This window comes from Bolinopsis microptera, chromosome 3 (assembly GCF_026151205.1).
Source record: "Bolinopsis microptera isolate Bmic1 chromosome 3, MBARI_Bmic_1.0, whole genome shotgun sequence".
Lineage (NCBI taxonomy): Eukaryota > Metazoa > Ctenophora > Tentaculata > Lobata > Bolinopsidae > Bolinopsis > Bolinopsis microptera.
The window spans coordinates 9,107,273-9,123,304 of NC_087074.1; the positions used below are offsets into that span (position 1 = coordinate 9,107,273).

Sequence of the window (16,032 nt, forward strand, 5' to 3'; positions counted from 1 at the left end):
ATGACGCTTGTGGCATGTTTACTAATTAGCAATCAGCAGTTAGGCTAATTAGACAAATCGCCTGGCTCTGCTCACTTTTCCTCGAAATAGCACCGTTGCAGCTGATTTTTTCCATGTTTTTTCCATGTTTCTGCGCAGTCGTTCTGGGCCACAATCGTTCTGGCTCGAGTTTAATGGTGATTTTGCTAGATGTCGCTAACACTAGAAACTTCTAAAACCGTTATCGAATGCTTCGAATCTTTTTATCCATCTTTCAACAAGTGTCATGCGCTTTAAGATATCTGATTTATTAACATGTGATAATTTCTGTCCTATTATTTCTACTTTAAATAATTGTATGTTGCTGTTTCGTTCCTTATTTTACATATTATTTACCGTATCGTGAACCGTACCGGGGCAAATCAATTTAACGTGCCCATAATTAATAAATTCCGGCATAACCACGGCCCGGCTGACGTAACACAAACATCACAGATGATCATACGCACGGATACAGATAACAGATTAGCATCTGCACGATACCTGTGATTACTGTTAGTTAACTAAAATGCTAGTACTTTATCTCCAATTAAGGTATTGAGCTCTTTTAACCCATAGTCGTCGTAGGACTTGATTCGTTTACATATTGGAATGTCGTGAAGACTGAAGCCTCATAATAAGGAGAGATTATATGTAGATTTACGGACTACTTAAAAGGATAATAACATATATATTACATATATAGGTGGTCTGTGTGCAGTGTAGGAGTGAGTTATATCGTTCCCCGTCAAATTGCCCCGGCTTTGTGTTTGTGAAGCCTATAATTTGGTGGTCTCTGATAAATGTCGTTGTGCTCTGACCTTAGTGTGTATCGTGTTGCAATAACGGCCTGCGCAGTTATACACGTTGCGATGATGTTATTTCTCTTGTTGTATGTTTAAACTGTTGTTCTGCTCGTTCTTTGATCAGACTCTTGTTTTAATTTCGAATTTAGATAATATGTACATGCTTTATTTATTTATTTTGGTCGATTAGACTGTAAAGAGACAATAGCATTTGATCACTATGATGTAATGCACATAAAACTCCACTATAATTTGTACCACTAACCTACGCGAGTTCTAGAAAAACATAAAATGTAATAATAGTGAAGTATGAGGAGCTAAGTGGTAATAAATATAACCCCGAAGTAAGTCCGCCACAGATAACGGCTTTATATAATAAAGTCTAGTAAAACATGTGAAGTTGATTAACAATTCCCACGTGACGTCCCTAGATAGCGAATTTCTCGTCTCTCTCTCTCTCTCCTTGAAGAGAGCTCCGTCCGTGTGATATAATGTGCATGTCAGAAGTGAGGACTTCACGGCTGAGGGAGACGTTAATATAGCACGTATATTACAACACGTTGTACAGTAGTCGTAGTGAGCGACACAAGCTTTTAGACTCTGTCAGTTGTATGTTGGACCGTGGTGAAGTTATGTGTTTGTTACGTTGTATTTCAAGTGTGTAGATCTACTTCCTGCGATATCTTAACTCAACAAGTCAACCTCTCTCTCTCTTCTTCCGCCTAAAGGTATGTACATAGTTTTGTCTCTACTTACGACCTGTCGTAAGTTCATTAGCGACCAGCTATAAGTTGTTTAGTTATTAGTAGCAACCTGCTATCTCTTTCTCTGATCACCCTGATATCGTATCTAAAATATGCCGCTCAACAAAGTAAACCGTACAATCACCAGACGCAATAGAAACAGATTAATTGCAAACTTGCCCGGGTCCGTTGAGATGCCGCGCACCGAAACTAAGTAATTAGCCTCGCTAATAATACACATGAGTGTAGGTTACAGCAATTTGGTTAATGAAATATGTCGCATGTGATATCTCCACATTTTAGCCCTGTTTGGTTATGACAATTTTAAATGGTGAGCCTGTGAGAGGTTATAAATATAAGCGTGAATCATGGAATAACGATAGTAAGGCGGGGTATTGTACAAGGCAGTACTTTATGTAAGCTTCATGTTCACTTCCTGACGACTGCTCCCTGCTCAGCAGCCGTTTTTACGAACGTAACAGATCGGAAATGATTTTAACATTCATGTGACATCATGTCGTGTAGTTTTATTTTAGTCGCAGAACTAACCTGTAAATCAATTATACCATTTCTCATAACACTTATCAAATCGATGATTAGATTATTGTTTTTACATTGATAGGCGTTTATTACGTCTGAAAATAAAATGTGTGCCGATGTTAGTTGAGCGTCTTGGTACTGTAATAGTTATGCGTATCTATAATATGCATTCCTTAGTTCTTAACACGATATGGACGTTCACACTTTATTTTAGAACCTTGTCAGCTTTTAGGTCTGATAAACTTTGACCGTGTATTTATACATTGTTTTGTGGGTGCTATGTTGTTGTGGGGTCAGAATACGTTTTGGTAAATCTGTGAATTTCGACCGTGATGATCGATTTAAAGTACGTGATTTTCACTCAAGAGTTCATTTTTCACACGTAATAATTGTGACAGAATCTGGTTAATTAGCGCCGTGTGGTACGGTATGTATAGTATGTCTTCACTGCATTCCTTCTACAGTTGTGCTTTTAACAAGTGTGCTTCTTCAACTAGAGTGCTGTCTGTTCTCTCTTGTACTGTTCTTGCTTGATAATTAAACTTGTTTTATATTGTACGACAAATCGTTTTGTAACCAAACTTCGTTGTTTCTCGTAAGTCGGCGAATCTTTTATAAGATAAAGAAGCCATTGTCGGCATCACAGATTAAAGTGAACACGGCTCTATGAAGAAAACAAGGCTTGAAAGAAGGAGCTAGAATGTCCTATGTTCTTTGTAGTGGCTTTGTTAGTGATTTTGTTTTGGATTGTGACGAACCGTTTTATCACTCAACTCTTTCGGTGCTTACTTTGGGGCTAAGCTTCTAGATTGGGTGTAAACTCTAGACGCTATTTTAGATAACTTGGATTTATGTGAACACTACTCTAATAAAAACCAGGCTTTTTAGACATAAAATCAACAAATTAAACCAGCAAAAGTAACCATACTGCATGATCAATATCCTAATTTAAATTAGAATCCGGAAGAATATCCAAATGAATTAAATGACAGTGTATTGAAACTAAAAAATGAACTGCAATCATTGTAGCTTCACCTCAAACTTCACACCAGAAATAGATGTAGCAAAATGTCTACAGGGCTGAAAGCCCCGTCCGCCAGGGGTCTGGCCAGACCTGCTCCCGTCAAGAAAAGTGGACTCGCCAGGCCGACCACTGGCCTAACCAAGACTCCGTCTGCTAACAAGGTGTCAGGTAAATTGGCAGGGAGTCGGGAGTCTATAACTAGCGGTCCAATCAGATCAGCTTCACGAAGTGCTCTCAAATCTTCTGCTTCCAGTCAGTCTATTAATTCTGGTAAGTTTCTGTAAGTGAGAACGTGTCAAATTAGACTTCTGAAAAGAAATATTCTAAACTAGCAAAGAAGTGCCAGTTTGTGGTTGAAAGGACATGGTGTCAAAGGGTCTACATAAGATAATAATGGAACGCGCGAATGAAATCCATACACTATTAACCCGCTCCTGTAGGCATCGTATCGCTATCGTTCGCGCGCACATACCGTCTTAATGCAGCTCCGTAGAATTCACTGACCTGATTTTCAGGATTATCGAGGTCCGGCAGCAGTGCATCAGTTAATGATATGAATCCTCTGAAAGTAGGAACCAGGGTAAAAACGAAGGACACTAAATTAGAGGGTACTGTGAGGTTCTGCGGAGAGCCACAGTTTGCGAGTGGAATCTGGGTGGGGGTAGAGTTAGATACGGAGAATGGGAAGAACGATGGTGAGGTCAAGGGAGTACGATACTTCCAATGCGAACCGCAGCATGGTCTATTCTGTAAACCTGATAAACTCAACAGGGTTAGTTTATTGATTTTACACTGTTACATATAATACACGTACGCCAAATTTGGTAGACTTCTCACTTCATCCAAATTCTATCCGCTTACTGATCATTCACAGAAATATCGCCAGATTAAGGAGCCAGCCATGAGGCCTATCCGGACCCCATCTAACGTTAATGTCTCAAAAGTTAACTACGAAGCCAAGTTCGGTCTCAGAATTGGAGGGAGATGCATTGTGAACGAAACTAAGGAGGGCACGCTGTTATTTGTGGGTCTCACTCAATTTGCTAAAGGAGTGTGGGCCGGTGTGGCGTTGGACACAGACGATGGAAAGAATGACGGGTCTGTCAAAGGCGAAAGGTTGGTAAACCCTAAAAAAGGTTCTCACTAAAATTTTGTCTCTGTAGAAATAAAACAATATCCAAAAGTCATCGCATCGTACATAATAGATTACCTCAAAGAATTCCTTTTACAGCATACAATATCACATACTAAACTTCAGGTACTTTACATGCGATCCAGGCTTTGGCTTGTTTTCCCAAGCTGCCAAGATTAAAATGATAGATAGTCCCCTTTCTTCCACTACTTCTCTCTCATCATTCGATACTCCTCGTAAAGCCTCCGTTAACAATAACGGCGAGGAAGTCATGAAACCTGACTTCATCAACCGTACTCCAGCTTCCACTCCTGGTATCAAATCCTCCCTGTCGGGTCTCTTGAGCAAGGTATGTTGCACTGGAATTTTCCTATCTTCAATTTGCTGCCATATTTTTGCTGATTCCTGGTGATTGCATCTCTTTGTTTTATCTCGGGATTGAGATTTCTATAGCATTATGTGTCTGTGTTTTTTGGGTTTAGTTTATTTCTAATCACAGAGCCGAGATGAGAATAATAAGAACCGAGATATCGAATCGATGCAGAAAAACATCGGCGACCTTCAACAAAGATTGAGTGAAGTTACAAGCCCGACCACGAAAAATGGTCCAGCCATTCCCTCAGTAAGTTTAAAGTTGATGACGGTGAAGAGTGAAATGTCTGAGATATAATAGGTTCGAGCTGAATAGTGGACAGAGAAAGTGAGTGGTGAGGTGTGTGATGTGAGAAAAAAAAAGAAGAGAAGAGAAGCTTGTAATGACTTTTAGAAAAATTCCCTGTTAACGCCTGTGTAGCTATTACGTAGGGAGAGCTCTAATGAAGCGACAGAGGACCAGAGATGTCCCTCCTCCTCCAGCTCAGACCTGGATCAAACTCTGACGGACGACTTGACCAGATCTGACGACTCCCAAGGTAGCAGAGTCCTCCTCAACATGGATACTCCAGACTTGTTCGAGGACCCACTATCTTTATCTGAGTACTGCAGATCACCGTCTCCTGCTCCCAGCACAACTTCCTCCGTCAGAAGCTACCGAAGGAAGTTATCCCAGAATACCCCTAGCATGATACCGGACTTTAATAATCGCAGAGAAGATCAGACGATCTCCGAGGTGATATCAAGTAAATTCAAAAAGAAGACTCCGAAAATAAAGGTGACGAAATCAAAAGCATCACCGGATACCCGGTTTATCAGACAGAACATCCAGAAGTGGAACATAGATATCAGAACACGGAGGGACTCAGAAGGATCCTCCCCCTCCTCCAACAACCCCTGTCCTCAACACTCTCCCTCTCCACAAACCAGGACTCGCAACATTCCTGTTCGAGTAAGAAGCTACTCCTCGAGTAGACAGGAGCCTGAAGATCCAGTTTTCAGGGATACCAAGACTGGTAGTTTGAACAGGGGCCTTTCCGTGGGAGATCTCCAGAAACTAGACCAGATCTCTCATCTATTCGATGCTTTCAAATGCCCTATAGATGTTGCAGCTGGACGAAGATCTGATGTTTTAAAACGCATCAAGGACAAAAGTTTAGAATCTGTGCCGTTGTGTCGGCTTATGGACGGGGTAGATCAAGAAGAGGTTTAGGATTCGTGTAAATGTTTCCTAATTCTGTAGTCTTATCCAGTGATGCACCTTGTGCCCTCTTGTACTTACAGTCACGACGTACACCTTCAATGTAACTTTCGAACTTCCTTCTTTGTATTACGTGAAATTTTCTTGAAAATCAGATAGCTTATTGAAACGTGTACTTTATGTTGTCCCTTTATCAACTTTAACAAAAATGTGAGCCCGTATTGTGCGAAATCTATGTTGGTTTCATGTTGTAGAATTTATATGCTGATTAGTGTTGATTGTAGCACTTCTTTAACTTTATCTATCAAGTTCTTAGATTTGTTGGATTTTTTTCTTCAAAATCTCAATTTACGTCCACTACTCCACTGATTAATAAAGTACAATTGCCGGTACGAGCTAACCTACCACTAATTTTCAGACTCCCTCAACCAGACTTAACAGCACTAGCAGCAACCATAGTCCCGACCAATACGAACAGCTCAAGCAACTCCATGAAGAGGTTTACCCTCAATTCTCCTGAGTTTAGATTTATTTACAATCAACTACGATGAGTACAGATTTATTAATGAATTTTTAAAAACTCAAGTTTTTGGATATATTGCATTATCGAAACAGTTTTCAACGCTTTTTAAATTTGTACATATCAGAGCGAGAAAGCTAGAAACGATCTGGCCGAGAAAGTTAAAGCCTCAGAAAACGAAAAGTTGACATTCGAAGCTAGACTTGCTGAAGTGGCTGAGGTATGTATTTTGTGTCGGCTGACATATCTTATATGAAAGGGACTGATAATCTGCTTTAATTTCTATATAGCAATAAGTATTATTCATAGTATTATGAATTTTCAATTATTTGCATTTATACGACCCTTGTGAATGTGGATTTAACTTTATCTCTTCAGGCCGCAGATAAGGAGAAGTCCGGTCTCAACTTCAAACTAGAACAGCAGAACAAGGAGATAGTCGTATTAAAGTCAAACAACTCTTCTCAAATATCCAAACTACAGGACGAAATTAACAACCTGGAGACGGAACTCGCCATTTCACTCGATAAGATCGGGGACTACGAGAGCTCTGCCTTACAAAACGATAACTCTGGTGAAATTGCCATGAACCAGGAACAAATAGCCGAACTTCAGGCTGAACTCAAAAAGATAAATCACGCTATAGATCAGGATCAAAGCAAGATTGCTCATCTAGAGTCAGAACTTTCAGATGCACTTTTGTTATCAGAAACTCTACAAAGCGATATAAATCAGATGACAGCATCTCAAGACGGTGCTGCAGGACAATTTTCAACTGCTCAAAGCAGAATCAAAGAGTTGGAGGCTCAGCTTGCTGATGCTACTAGTTCACTCTCAGACTATAAATCGAATAGTGATAGTTGTACCGCAGATTTCGTAGCTGAACGTGAAATTAACAAGGAACTCAGCGAAGAGTTAGAATCGTTCAAACAGCAATCATCGGACCTTGATAACGAGATTTTTTCAATGCGAAGTGCGCACGAGTCTTACGTTCAGTCCAGCGACAATAAACTTTCAAAATTGGAGGATCAGCTTCAAGAAGAAGGGCAGACACTTGCAAAGCTGCGGTCTGAGTTGTCAGAACTATCCAGCTCCTCCTCCTCAGACAAGATCCATCTCGAGCAGAAACTCCAAGACTCCCTGAACAGTATCTCCAGACTTCAGGAGCAAGCTGCACGTGATGCTGCGCGCATCTCCGACCTCGACAACATGTTGTCCTCCGCAGAGAGCGACGGTAGCTCCGAGCTGATCGTCGCGCACAAAAAGATATCGGAACTGGAGAATGTTTTGAAGGAGCGCAAGACTGCCAGTGACGTGGAGCTGAGGGAGGTTAATGATACCGTCACGGAGCTGAGAGTAGAGCTGAGCAGAGAGAAGCAGTTGGCTAGCGAGCAGTTAGAGATTGGCAACAAGAAATGTAAAGATCTCCAAGTCTCTTACGATCAGGTTAGAGTGCCTTATTAGCTCGCCGGATTCATCGTGGTACGTCCTATTACAGCTTATAACTACCTTTTGTGTCTCTATAATGCATGTGATTATCATTGTCTACTAAATAATCCCAACCAGGCATTTATGAGATATGTTTTGAATTTTGAGTTTTAAATAGAGTTATCATTCTGACCGCGACCGGTATATTTACTGGAGTATTCACATTTATACATTTTCAGATACAAATGGAGAGGTCCATGGAACAGATCCAGACCGAGAAAGAGATAGGAGAACTACAACTGCAACTAGCTGAAACAGACAAGCTGCGTTCAGACAACTCTAGACTCAACAACAACATCAACACTCTCCAAACTCAACTATCAACGCTCCAGACAAAATGTGACAACCTCCAAGACTCCAACAAGGGAATATCTCGTCTTCAAGACCAAATGGAGTCGGAGCGAACGGAACACGCCAACTTGGTTGCCAGCCTGGAAAACAACATAGACGAACTAGAAACCAGACTAGCAATTGCTAACAACGACAAAGCAGCTCAGAGTGAGATGAGCGCTAAGAACGAAGCTGTGATGCAGGCCCAGATCACATCGTTAGAGAGGGAGACCGAGCGACTGAGGGAGCAGTTGGTCGAGCAGGAGGTCAAGGCCGAGGAGAGGATCACCAAGTTAGAGGCTCAGTTAGGAGAGGTTAGGAAATGCATGTTATCACGTGGTGTTATCACGTGGTGTAGCCATGTCACGTGGTCTCACCATGTTTTCTGTATGTGTTCCGTGTTACTTTTTTAAAGCTTTCGTTTTTGAGCCCCCTAGCCGCATAGAATCCCAGCATACTCGTCAGTTCTCACAGCATAAAAATGTTATCAAATCTAGGGTTGATTTTGATTTCCGTTTTAGATTGACTCTGTTCTGTGCAAATGGGAACCGAAAATTTTTGATTCGGATGCAGAGTCCTAGAATAATGACTGCATCTAATCAAGAAGTTTTCTTGTGTTTGGAAAGGTAGAACATGTCTTGGCGTCCGGATAAATTTGCATGTGATGACGGTAATATGGAACTATTCAACAAAATGATTCGATCCAGCCGTAATTTCCGTGGGCTGAATGCATGTTGTAATAGTGGTGATTTCAAGCATTTTGTTTGGAGTTTGTGTCATGTTGTGGTATTCTATGATCAGATCCACATTCTAGAGATTTTATCACTTTGCGATTAGAACGGGCCGCCTTAGCTTAGGCCTCAAAAACAAGAAATACGTGTTACTGAGTGAACCGGAAAATATCAAATGAAAAGCTAAGTTTACAAATACCATAAGTTCGAGAAAGACAATTCATTATTAGGTAAAGAGTACTGCATTACATTACCACAACATTTCGCTGTTCTTCATTTAACGAAGTTTAAAAGATAAACCGTCAGATCGCCACGATTTCAACCGAGAAAACGGCAGAGATTGCAGAATTACGGGAAGAATTAGATGGTTGCAAAGATCAACTCAACGACTCTGAACTCCAGCTCAGAGACCTAGCTGAGGAATACGATTCCAAGGTTCGGCAGTTGAGCAATTTTCTGAAAATACCGTCTGTAAACAAGAATATCTTCCTCCAAAGTGTGTTTTTGTGAATTTGTCTGCCTGTCCGACGGTAATTGATTAAAAAACACCATAAAACGTGCGAAATGTGAGCCTCTTTAGTTTTATCCACATGTAATGTTCTCATTGAACCAGAATCTTTCACGCTAGACAATTATTTATAATTTGTTTACTAGGAATTTACCTTGGATCATCCATTCATTCAACCCCTTATTATCATAATATTTAGTTGTGTAAATATCACACATTGTGTTACCCATACTCACAGTCACAGCGTATCACACACTGTTATCATACAACATTGTATATCACGTTCAGAGAGTTGAGCTAGAAGGAAGCCAAGCTACTGTGACCGAACTAGAGAGTCACATGAAACATTTGACCGACGAAAAGAGAGTGTTGTCAAGTGAGCTGCTGACAATTACTAAAGAACTGGGCGAACTGAAAATAAAAACCAATAGGGTGGGTTTTGCTACTCTGCTATTTTTCCTATGCTGTGAGTCGTTTTGTGGGCTGTCTGTTTCACAATTCGTATCATTTCCTGCATCATTTCACTCAAATCTTGCACCCATTTTTCCCAGTGCTAATGCTATGTGTTCTCTTTAAGTGTGCTGCTACAGCTTTATTTTATGTGCAGATTTCTTCTTTTCTTTATCACATTTAATCTCTTACTAAAACACATGAATGTTTCTTGTTGATTTGTCTTTCGCCTTTCACGAGATTTGTGGTTTTTCTAAATGTTAGGGCGCGTCATAGCCAATCGCCTAATTTTTCGCATTTTCTGATATTCAAAATACATTGTGCACACAGAATCTCCGAAATGTCAACGGCGAAAGATGATTACACCCTTATATTTCCTTTGTGTTTTACTTAAATCACACGATGTTCTCCAAGACTGTAAAAGTTATGATCTTCCTACAGCACTTTTATTTTGGTATTCTTCCCAGCTGCTATTCGTCTTATATCTCGATTACTTCTCTTCTTTTTTTCTTCAAAGAAAAACTGTCAATTCCTAACTAGCCTTAATTATAATAAATTTTAATTAGAGTAATTGTAATTGCAATATTTTCAGCAATCAGACGAGGAAATAGAAAACTTGCACAAACAAATCAACAATCTGACGGAAGAAAATGATATGCTGAAACTTGATTTTCAAGAAAAGGTACTTAACTATTATGTTGGATTATTTAGATTTTTAAATCTTGAATTTATAATTATGTAGATATTAGATATACCAGTTTTCACACTTCTAAAAATCACACAGACTAGTCAGAGAGACTCATTTTACGTAAGCAAAATTATAAATTTTCAACGGAAATCGATTTTACTGAATATTTTCATGATCAAATTTGGAAAGAATAACACGATTGGAATCATTTTTTATAAAATTTGAACTTTATCAATTCCTTGTTCCTTTATTTCCGTCTGAAAGCGCCCTGAAATATAGCGTGTTACTGATGATATTAATAATTAATTAATTAATCAGATAATGACAGATGATAACCATATTATAGACATTGACAGACAAACACGACTGGTAATTTACTCAGTGTGAACTGTGAAACTGAAGCATATTTAGTTATAGCTGAATATTATCTTAGACAACCAGATGAACAAATACCTCACACCTTCAATTACACGTTCACTTAGTCTTTACACTGTTTGACTGTTATACACTATAGATAGGAAAAGCCTCCTTGTATCAGCAAAATTCGATGTAAGTTGACAAAGTTTTCTGCAGAACGCCGAGTTTGACGACTTGACGATGGAAGTGACCAATTTAAGGGAAATCAGCGAAACTGCCTTCACTGAGATCAAGAAGAACGAATTACAGTTCACTACGTCCGTCAAGAAACTCAAGACCACCGAAATACAGCTGTAAGTAATTTCTAATTCCGTATTTTAAATTGAAAACAAATTCTAGATGCAGATGGTTGAATCTGTCTTAAAGCACAAAAGGCGAAAATATTTTTTTCATTTTAAACTTTAAGTTTGAACCCCTCACTCCTCCACATCTCTGAACCCTCCTTCTCTTACAGTGACGAAGCACTGGGTAGAATGAGAGATCTACAATGCAAGATAAACGACCTAGAAGAGGAGGTGGTGCGAGAACGTTCCAGAACCCACGAGTTAGAACAGCGCCTCAACTCTCCCCCCGTTATGAGCTTCGAGAACATAGACAATCTGAGTAACATCTCCAGTTCTCCTCCTATCACAGCACCTGGCTTTATTCCTAATAGGGTGTTCTGTGATAACTGTGATGTGTTTGATGAGCATGACACTGAGAACTGCCCTGTTGGTGAGTTAGTCTGTTTGTTTTTTGTTTGTGGGTTTGTTCATTGGTTTCAGGTTATTTATTGTAAATTGGCCAAAAATTCAGTGTTTTTAACTTAGAAAACTTGGTCACATGATCTGGTGAGTTTAAAGAAGTGAATTTACAAAACTTTAGAGTTTGATGATTACTCGTTGGAGGTTGAAGATGAGGTTGATAGTAAGTTGAGCATGTGTTAGTGACACGTGACAGTGGTCACGCGACAGATTTCAGTAGATTCATTTAAACCTCCTAACTTGTAGTTTTGATTTCTTATGATAACCGCTGATCTGTTCTTTAACTTATGTTGCTGTATTAAAACTGCTACTGTATTACACACTTTTACACTTAAAAGTAAGTAACAATGTGAAAGTTGCTTTCATCTGGACCTGGAAGTTTAGTTTTGTTAATCTCAGTAACGGTCGCACGCTCTTTGTGGCAGTGCTACTCCTTGTTTGACTTTTAGTTGCTATCGCTAAACTTGAACTACCATTTATTGTATAATGTATACATTATACAATAAATATACATATATTTTATAATGTATGTATTGTATATAATATATATATTAAAAATATATGTAGGTATGTTGCCTCTTTTTCAAGGCTCCGCTCGTGAGACCCCGAATTCTAAGTAGTGAGTACGTCACGCTGAAATAACAACCAACGTTTTATTATTCTTATTATTAAGTTCAAGGTAGATCATTAAGTTCAAGGTAGATTTCCGTTAATCCATCCCGGAGTCACTCTTTACCTCTCTGCAAGTTCAAGTATCAAAAATACAACAGCTGTGAGCTGTTGCACTCTAACACTCTGCAGTCATTGTTCTTTTTGTTGGATGTCAATCCCAGTAGTCGTCTGTACATTGTAATCTATAAATAGCCCACTCCAGAAACTACTCCTTGTGGTCGTAGTGGTAAGAACCTGGACACACAAAGTATTTATTCAACCGAGAATGTTGGCCTACCCAAGCGCATTCCCTCGCTCTACTTAATTTATCTTTTGCACACGATTCACAAGATTTTGAACTATTGCACCATTCTATCTATTAACCCCGCATCTTATCTTAGTGATCTAGTAATTAACCATCTATCTATATATATATATTATCTGTATATAACTCTGACCTCTCTCAGGAGGAGTAAGTCCGGGTGGTATCAGACACGGCGGTCTCAGAGGACTGTCAGGACGACCTTACTGTACTGTCTGTGAAAGTAAGTGTTTACATTAGTTTATTAACTGGTTGTAACTTACGTTTAGTTCTCTGCTTTTATTAGTTATTAGCGACTGAGTTGGGACATGGGCCCATGAAATAGTGCCACTTATTGATCCGAAAATACAGATATGAAGTGATCAAACGGAAGTTATTTATTTCTTGAGTTAGAGTTTTGAACGGCTGCGAAGCTTCCATCAGTTGATCAGCTGAAGGTGTATTTAAGGGGTTATAACACTTAGATAAGATAACTCACCCGCTACCGGATATCCGGAAATTGTAAGCCCGGACTTAAGCTTATTACGCAGTTTTGTTCGTTATTAGTACTGTTTGGAAACGAAAATTATCTAACCTCAATAAATATCCAATTTATATAATATTGTGATAAAGTATTGTAAATTTACATTGTGAATTATCTCACTATTAGAAGTTCTCGACAATACCCATCTTGTAGGTATGAATGGAATGTATACAATTATAATTCGCACCTCTTGTCCAAACATGTTTATCTTTCCAAATATCGTTTTAAAAAAATTACTATGGAATTTATTCCATATTGTTCATAAATTTGTAAGCGACTGGGAGTTGAAACAGCTATTAAGGTCTTATCTTTTTCTGTGATCGACCGAATCCTCGGCCTCTATTTGGCCGAGGAAGGACTTTAAAAAAGTTTTGGGTAGTTCGCGATTTTGCTTAAATGATGTTAATTGAAACTATTCTTACAAAGAATTTGTTAGGTTCTACGCCTATTGTATATCATTTATTATCGAAGGTTCCTCTGGAAAAAATGCACTCCTCGGCTAGTTGTTTTCAATCACTGAACTTTTTACTATACAGGGTTTACACTTAATGAGTTCCGCCTCAAATTGGAGGGGCAAAGTCCATCCATTTATTGAAATTAGTTAATGGACTGGGGAAATTAAGGCTAAAATGTAGCGTATAAAAAGGAACTAAACAGTATCCATCTAGCGGAGGCAGATGATGATTGCGATCATCCACAATGTGATGTCTGTTTAAGTGAGTAGAGTGACTCGGTATCTCAGTTTTATTTTTATCTTGTGTGGCACTATTATTATTCACTTCTGGTCATATCAAAACGACACAATAGACTTGAGATTTTGAGATTTTGGTGGTGTGGAGTTTACAACGGAGCCAGTTTCGATGAGTGGAGTTTACAGCACATCTAGAGTGAAGCATTATCGTGAATCATGTTCATTATATCGACCAGTTATCAGCACTTACAGTGCACACTTAATTAACCCACATTAATTGCACCCTTACAATCGGACACAGCCCTTCTCAGCCCTCATGATCTCTAATTTAATACTGTTTCAGTGTTCGGACACACAGCTGCAGAGTGTGAAGATGACATGACCTTCTGAAGAAACCCCCACCAACGTGTATATAATAAGTTGAGGGTCAGACTGCGGGTTATAATAACGGTTGAAATGATTTTACGTTTCGATTTATTGTGAATATTAACGGGTTTAACGATCGGTATTATAAACGCCACTCAACCTAATAAGGGTAATAAAGACTGGGGCTCGTTGTTGTAAGATACTGTGTTTGTTTTAAACGCATGCCTATTTACCCCACTAACTGGACAGTGGACACTGTCGTTGGAGATAAACTTGGCAAGTTTTGGGAGTCACTTTGTGAAAGAGGGCATCACTTTAGTGAAAAAATGTAAACTAGTGAACTTGAAAATTTATAGAATTGAAGAATGATGACAAGCTTCCCCTCAGATTTTTATAATGCATTAAAATTATTTTAAACTTTGTTTTGAGTGTTATGAACCTTCACCTGTGGTTGAGATAGGTTACTAGGGCGATTCTGGTTTCAGAATTTACTTTTTGTATAAAGCGTGTAATCAAATTAATTGATCGTAAAAGTTGGTAAATGTAAAAAGAGAATGGATGTAATATTTGATATGATTTTTGTAAATATCCTAGAAATTTTAGGTTAATTTCACCTTTAAGTTTAAATCTAGTATTTAATCGTGTCTTATAAAATAAAAAATATACAAATTTATGGAAAAATATTTTGTATTTGGGCCGGGTATAAGAGGTCGTTCACACTACATAATCATGCACTTTTTAGCCCATTTTTTGACACCCCCCCCCCCCCCCCCCTATCCGTAATCAGTTTTACATGGCTATTGTGTTGAAATTACACTAGCGTAATCATTCAGAAACCCCTCCCTCCCCCCAGTGATTACGTAAGGGGCCATTACTTAGGACGTCCGCCAAAATCGCAGATTTTCAGACCCCCCTCCCCCTGTCTGGGTGTGTCCGAATTTTCAAAACCACCCCCTCCCCCGGACGTCCGAATTTCCAGCTACTTTTAAGAGAACAAATAAAACCAACTCAAATTCATTGTTAATAAAATTCAAAGAGTAGAAATAAAATTCAAAAAGTTGAAATAAATGGGACTTTTTCGTTAATTCTCCCCCTGTCCGGATTTGTCCGAAATTCCAAAACCGGCCCCTCCCTATTTGCCGGACGTCATAAGTAGATGGCCCCTAATATGTGAACAACCCCTGATTGTATATGGGGAGCATCTGCGTAAGCTGGCTGGGTAACAGTTACCCACTTGCTAGTCTGTAGTCTATTGCTCGCTATTCTCACGAGAAGCTCTGAAAGAACGCGCCGCGCATTGTGATTGGCGTGCTAAGTAAGGCCAGAGGTAACGGTAACACTACCCCAGGCCCAAGTAGGCAGCATTACTTGAAGTTGACGCAGTCCTGATCCTGACAGCCTTAGTCACAGGTCTTCTGACACATCTATGATCTATAAAATGTTCTCTAGATGGCCAGCTGAAAGACAATTCAAATTTCAACACCCTACTCTTTGCTCTTACTTGCTACGCCTAAATACTAAAAAGTACACGTTGCTTACCTGGGGACCTCAGGCTATCATGTTCATAAACATAATAGAACAGATATTAGGCGGAATGACAGGCTGAGTTGTATCACGTGGTGACCCCCACTGTCGCTTCACCCCTGTCGAGTTTCGACGATACAGGGGGAGCCGCGCACTCAGCACTCGTGCGCGGCGGGTCATAGTCATACAACGTATGACAAAGGCTGATCGGCGCAGCCCACAGCCCAGTAAACTAAACCGGCAA

The 16,032-nt window shown here is 39.4% G+C and overlaps 1 protein-coding gene across 46 annotated transcripts; it reads left to right on the forward strand.

Annotated features, from left to right (window-relative positions):
• The first annotated feature begins 628 nt into the window (after window positions 1-628).
• On the forward strand, window positions 629-14,891 carry LOC134812263 (CAP-Gly domain-containing linker protein 1-like). 46 transcript variants are annotated; one of them, XM_063819547.1, is made up of 19 exons: window positions 629-3,401; window positions 3,647-3,903; window positions 4,018-4,247; window positions 4,390-4,612; window positions 4,763-4,885; window positions 5,057-5,842; window positions 6,255-6,335; window positions 6,484-6,576; window positions 6,735-7,802; window positions 8,024-8,488; window positions 9,212-9,340; window positions 9,702-9,845; window positions 10,456-10,545; window positions 11,125-11,261; window positions 11,423-11,682; window positions 11,833-11,874; window positions 12,830-12,907; window positions 13,876-13,923; window positions 14,242-14,891. In XM_063819547.1, exons 1-19 carry the CDS (start codon window positions 3,176-3,178, stop codon window positions 14,286-14,288), a joined length of 4,527 nt encoding a protein of 1,508 aa, XP_063675617.1. In that variant the 5' UTR covers window positions 629-3,175; the 3' UTR covers window positions 14,289-14,891. The 46 variants fall into 46 exon arrangements, with proteins under 46 accessions (XP_063675617.1, XP_063675620.1, XP_063675635.1 ...); XM_063819546.1 differs by having other exon boundaries at window positions 3,164-3,401; window positions 4,006-4,247; XM_063819550.1 differs by lacking the exon at window positions 13,876-13,923.
• The last annotated feature ends 1,141 nt before the right edge of the window (window positions 14,892-16,032 follow it).

Coding starts and splice junctions, on each gene's coding strand:
- LOC134812263 (XM_063819546.1), top strand. CDS start 3,176: ATGTCTACAGGGCTGAAAGCCCCGTCCGCCAGGGGTCTGGCCAGACCT. Junction 4,886..5,056: donor ATGGTCCAGCCATTCCCTCA/GTAAGTTTAAAG, acceptor ACGCCTGTGTAG/CTATTACGTAGGGAGAGCTC. Junction 8,489..9,211: donor TAGAGGCTCAGTTAGGAGAG/GTTAGGAAATGC, acceptor ATAAACCGTCAG/ATCGCCACGATTTCAACCGA.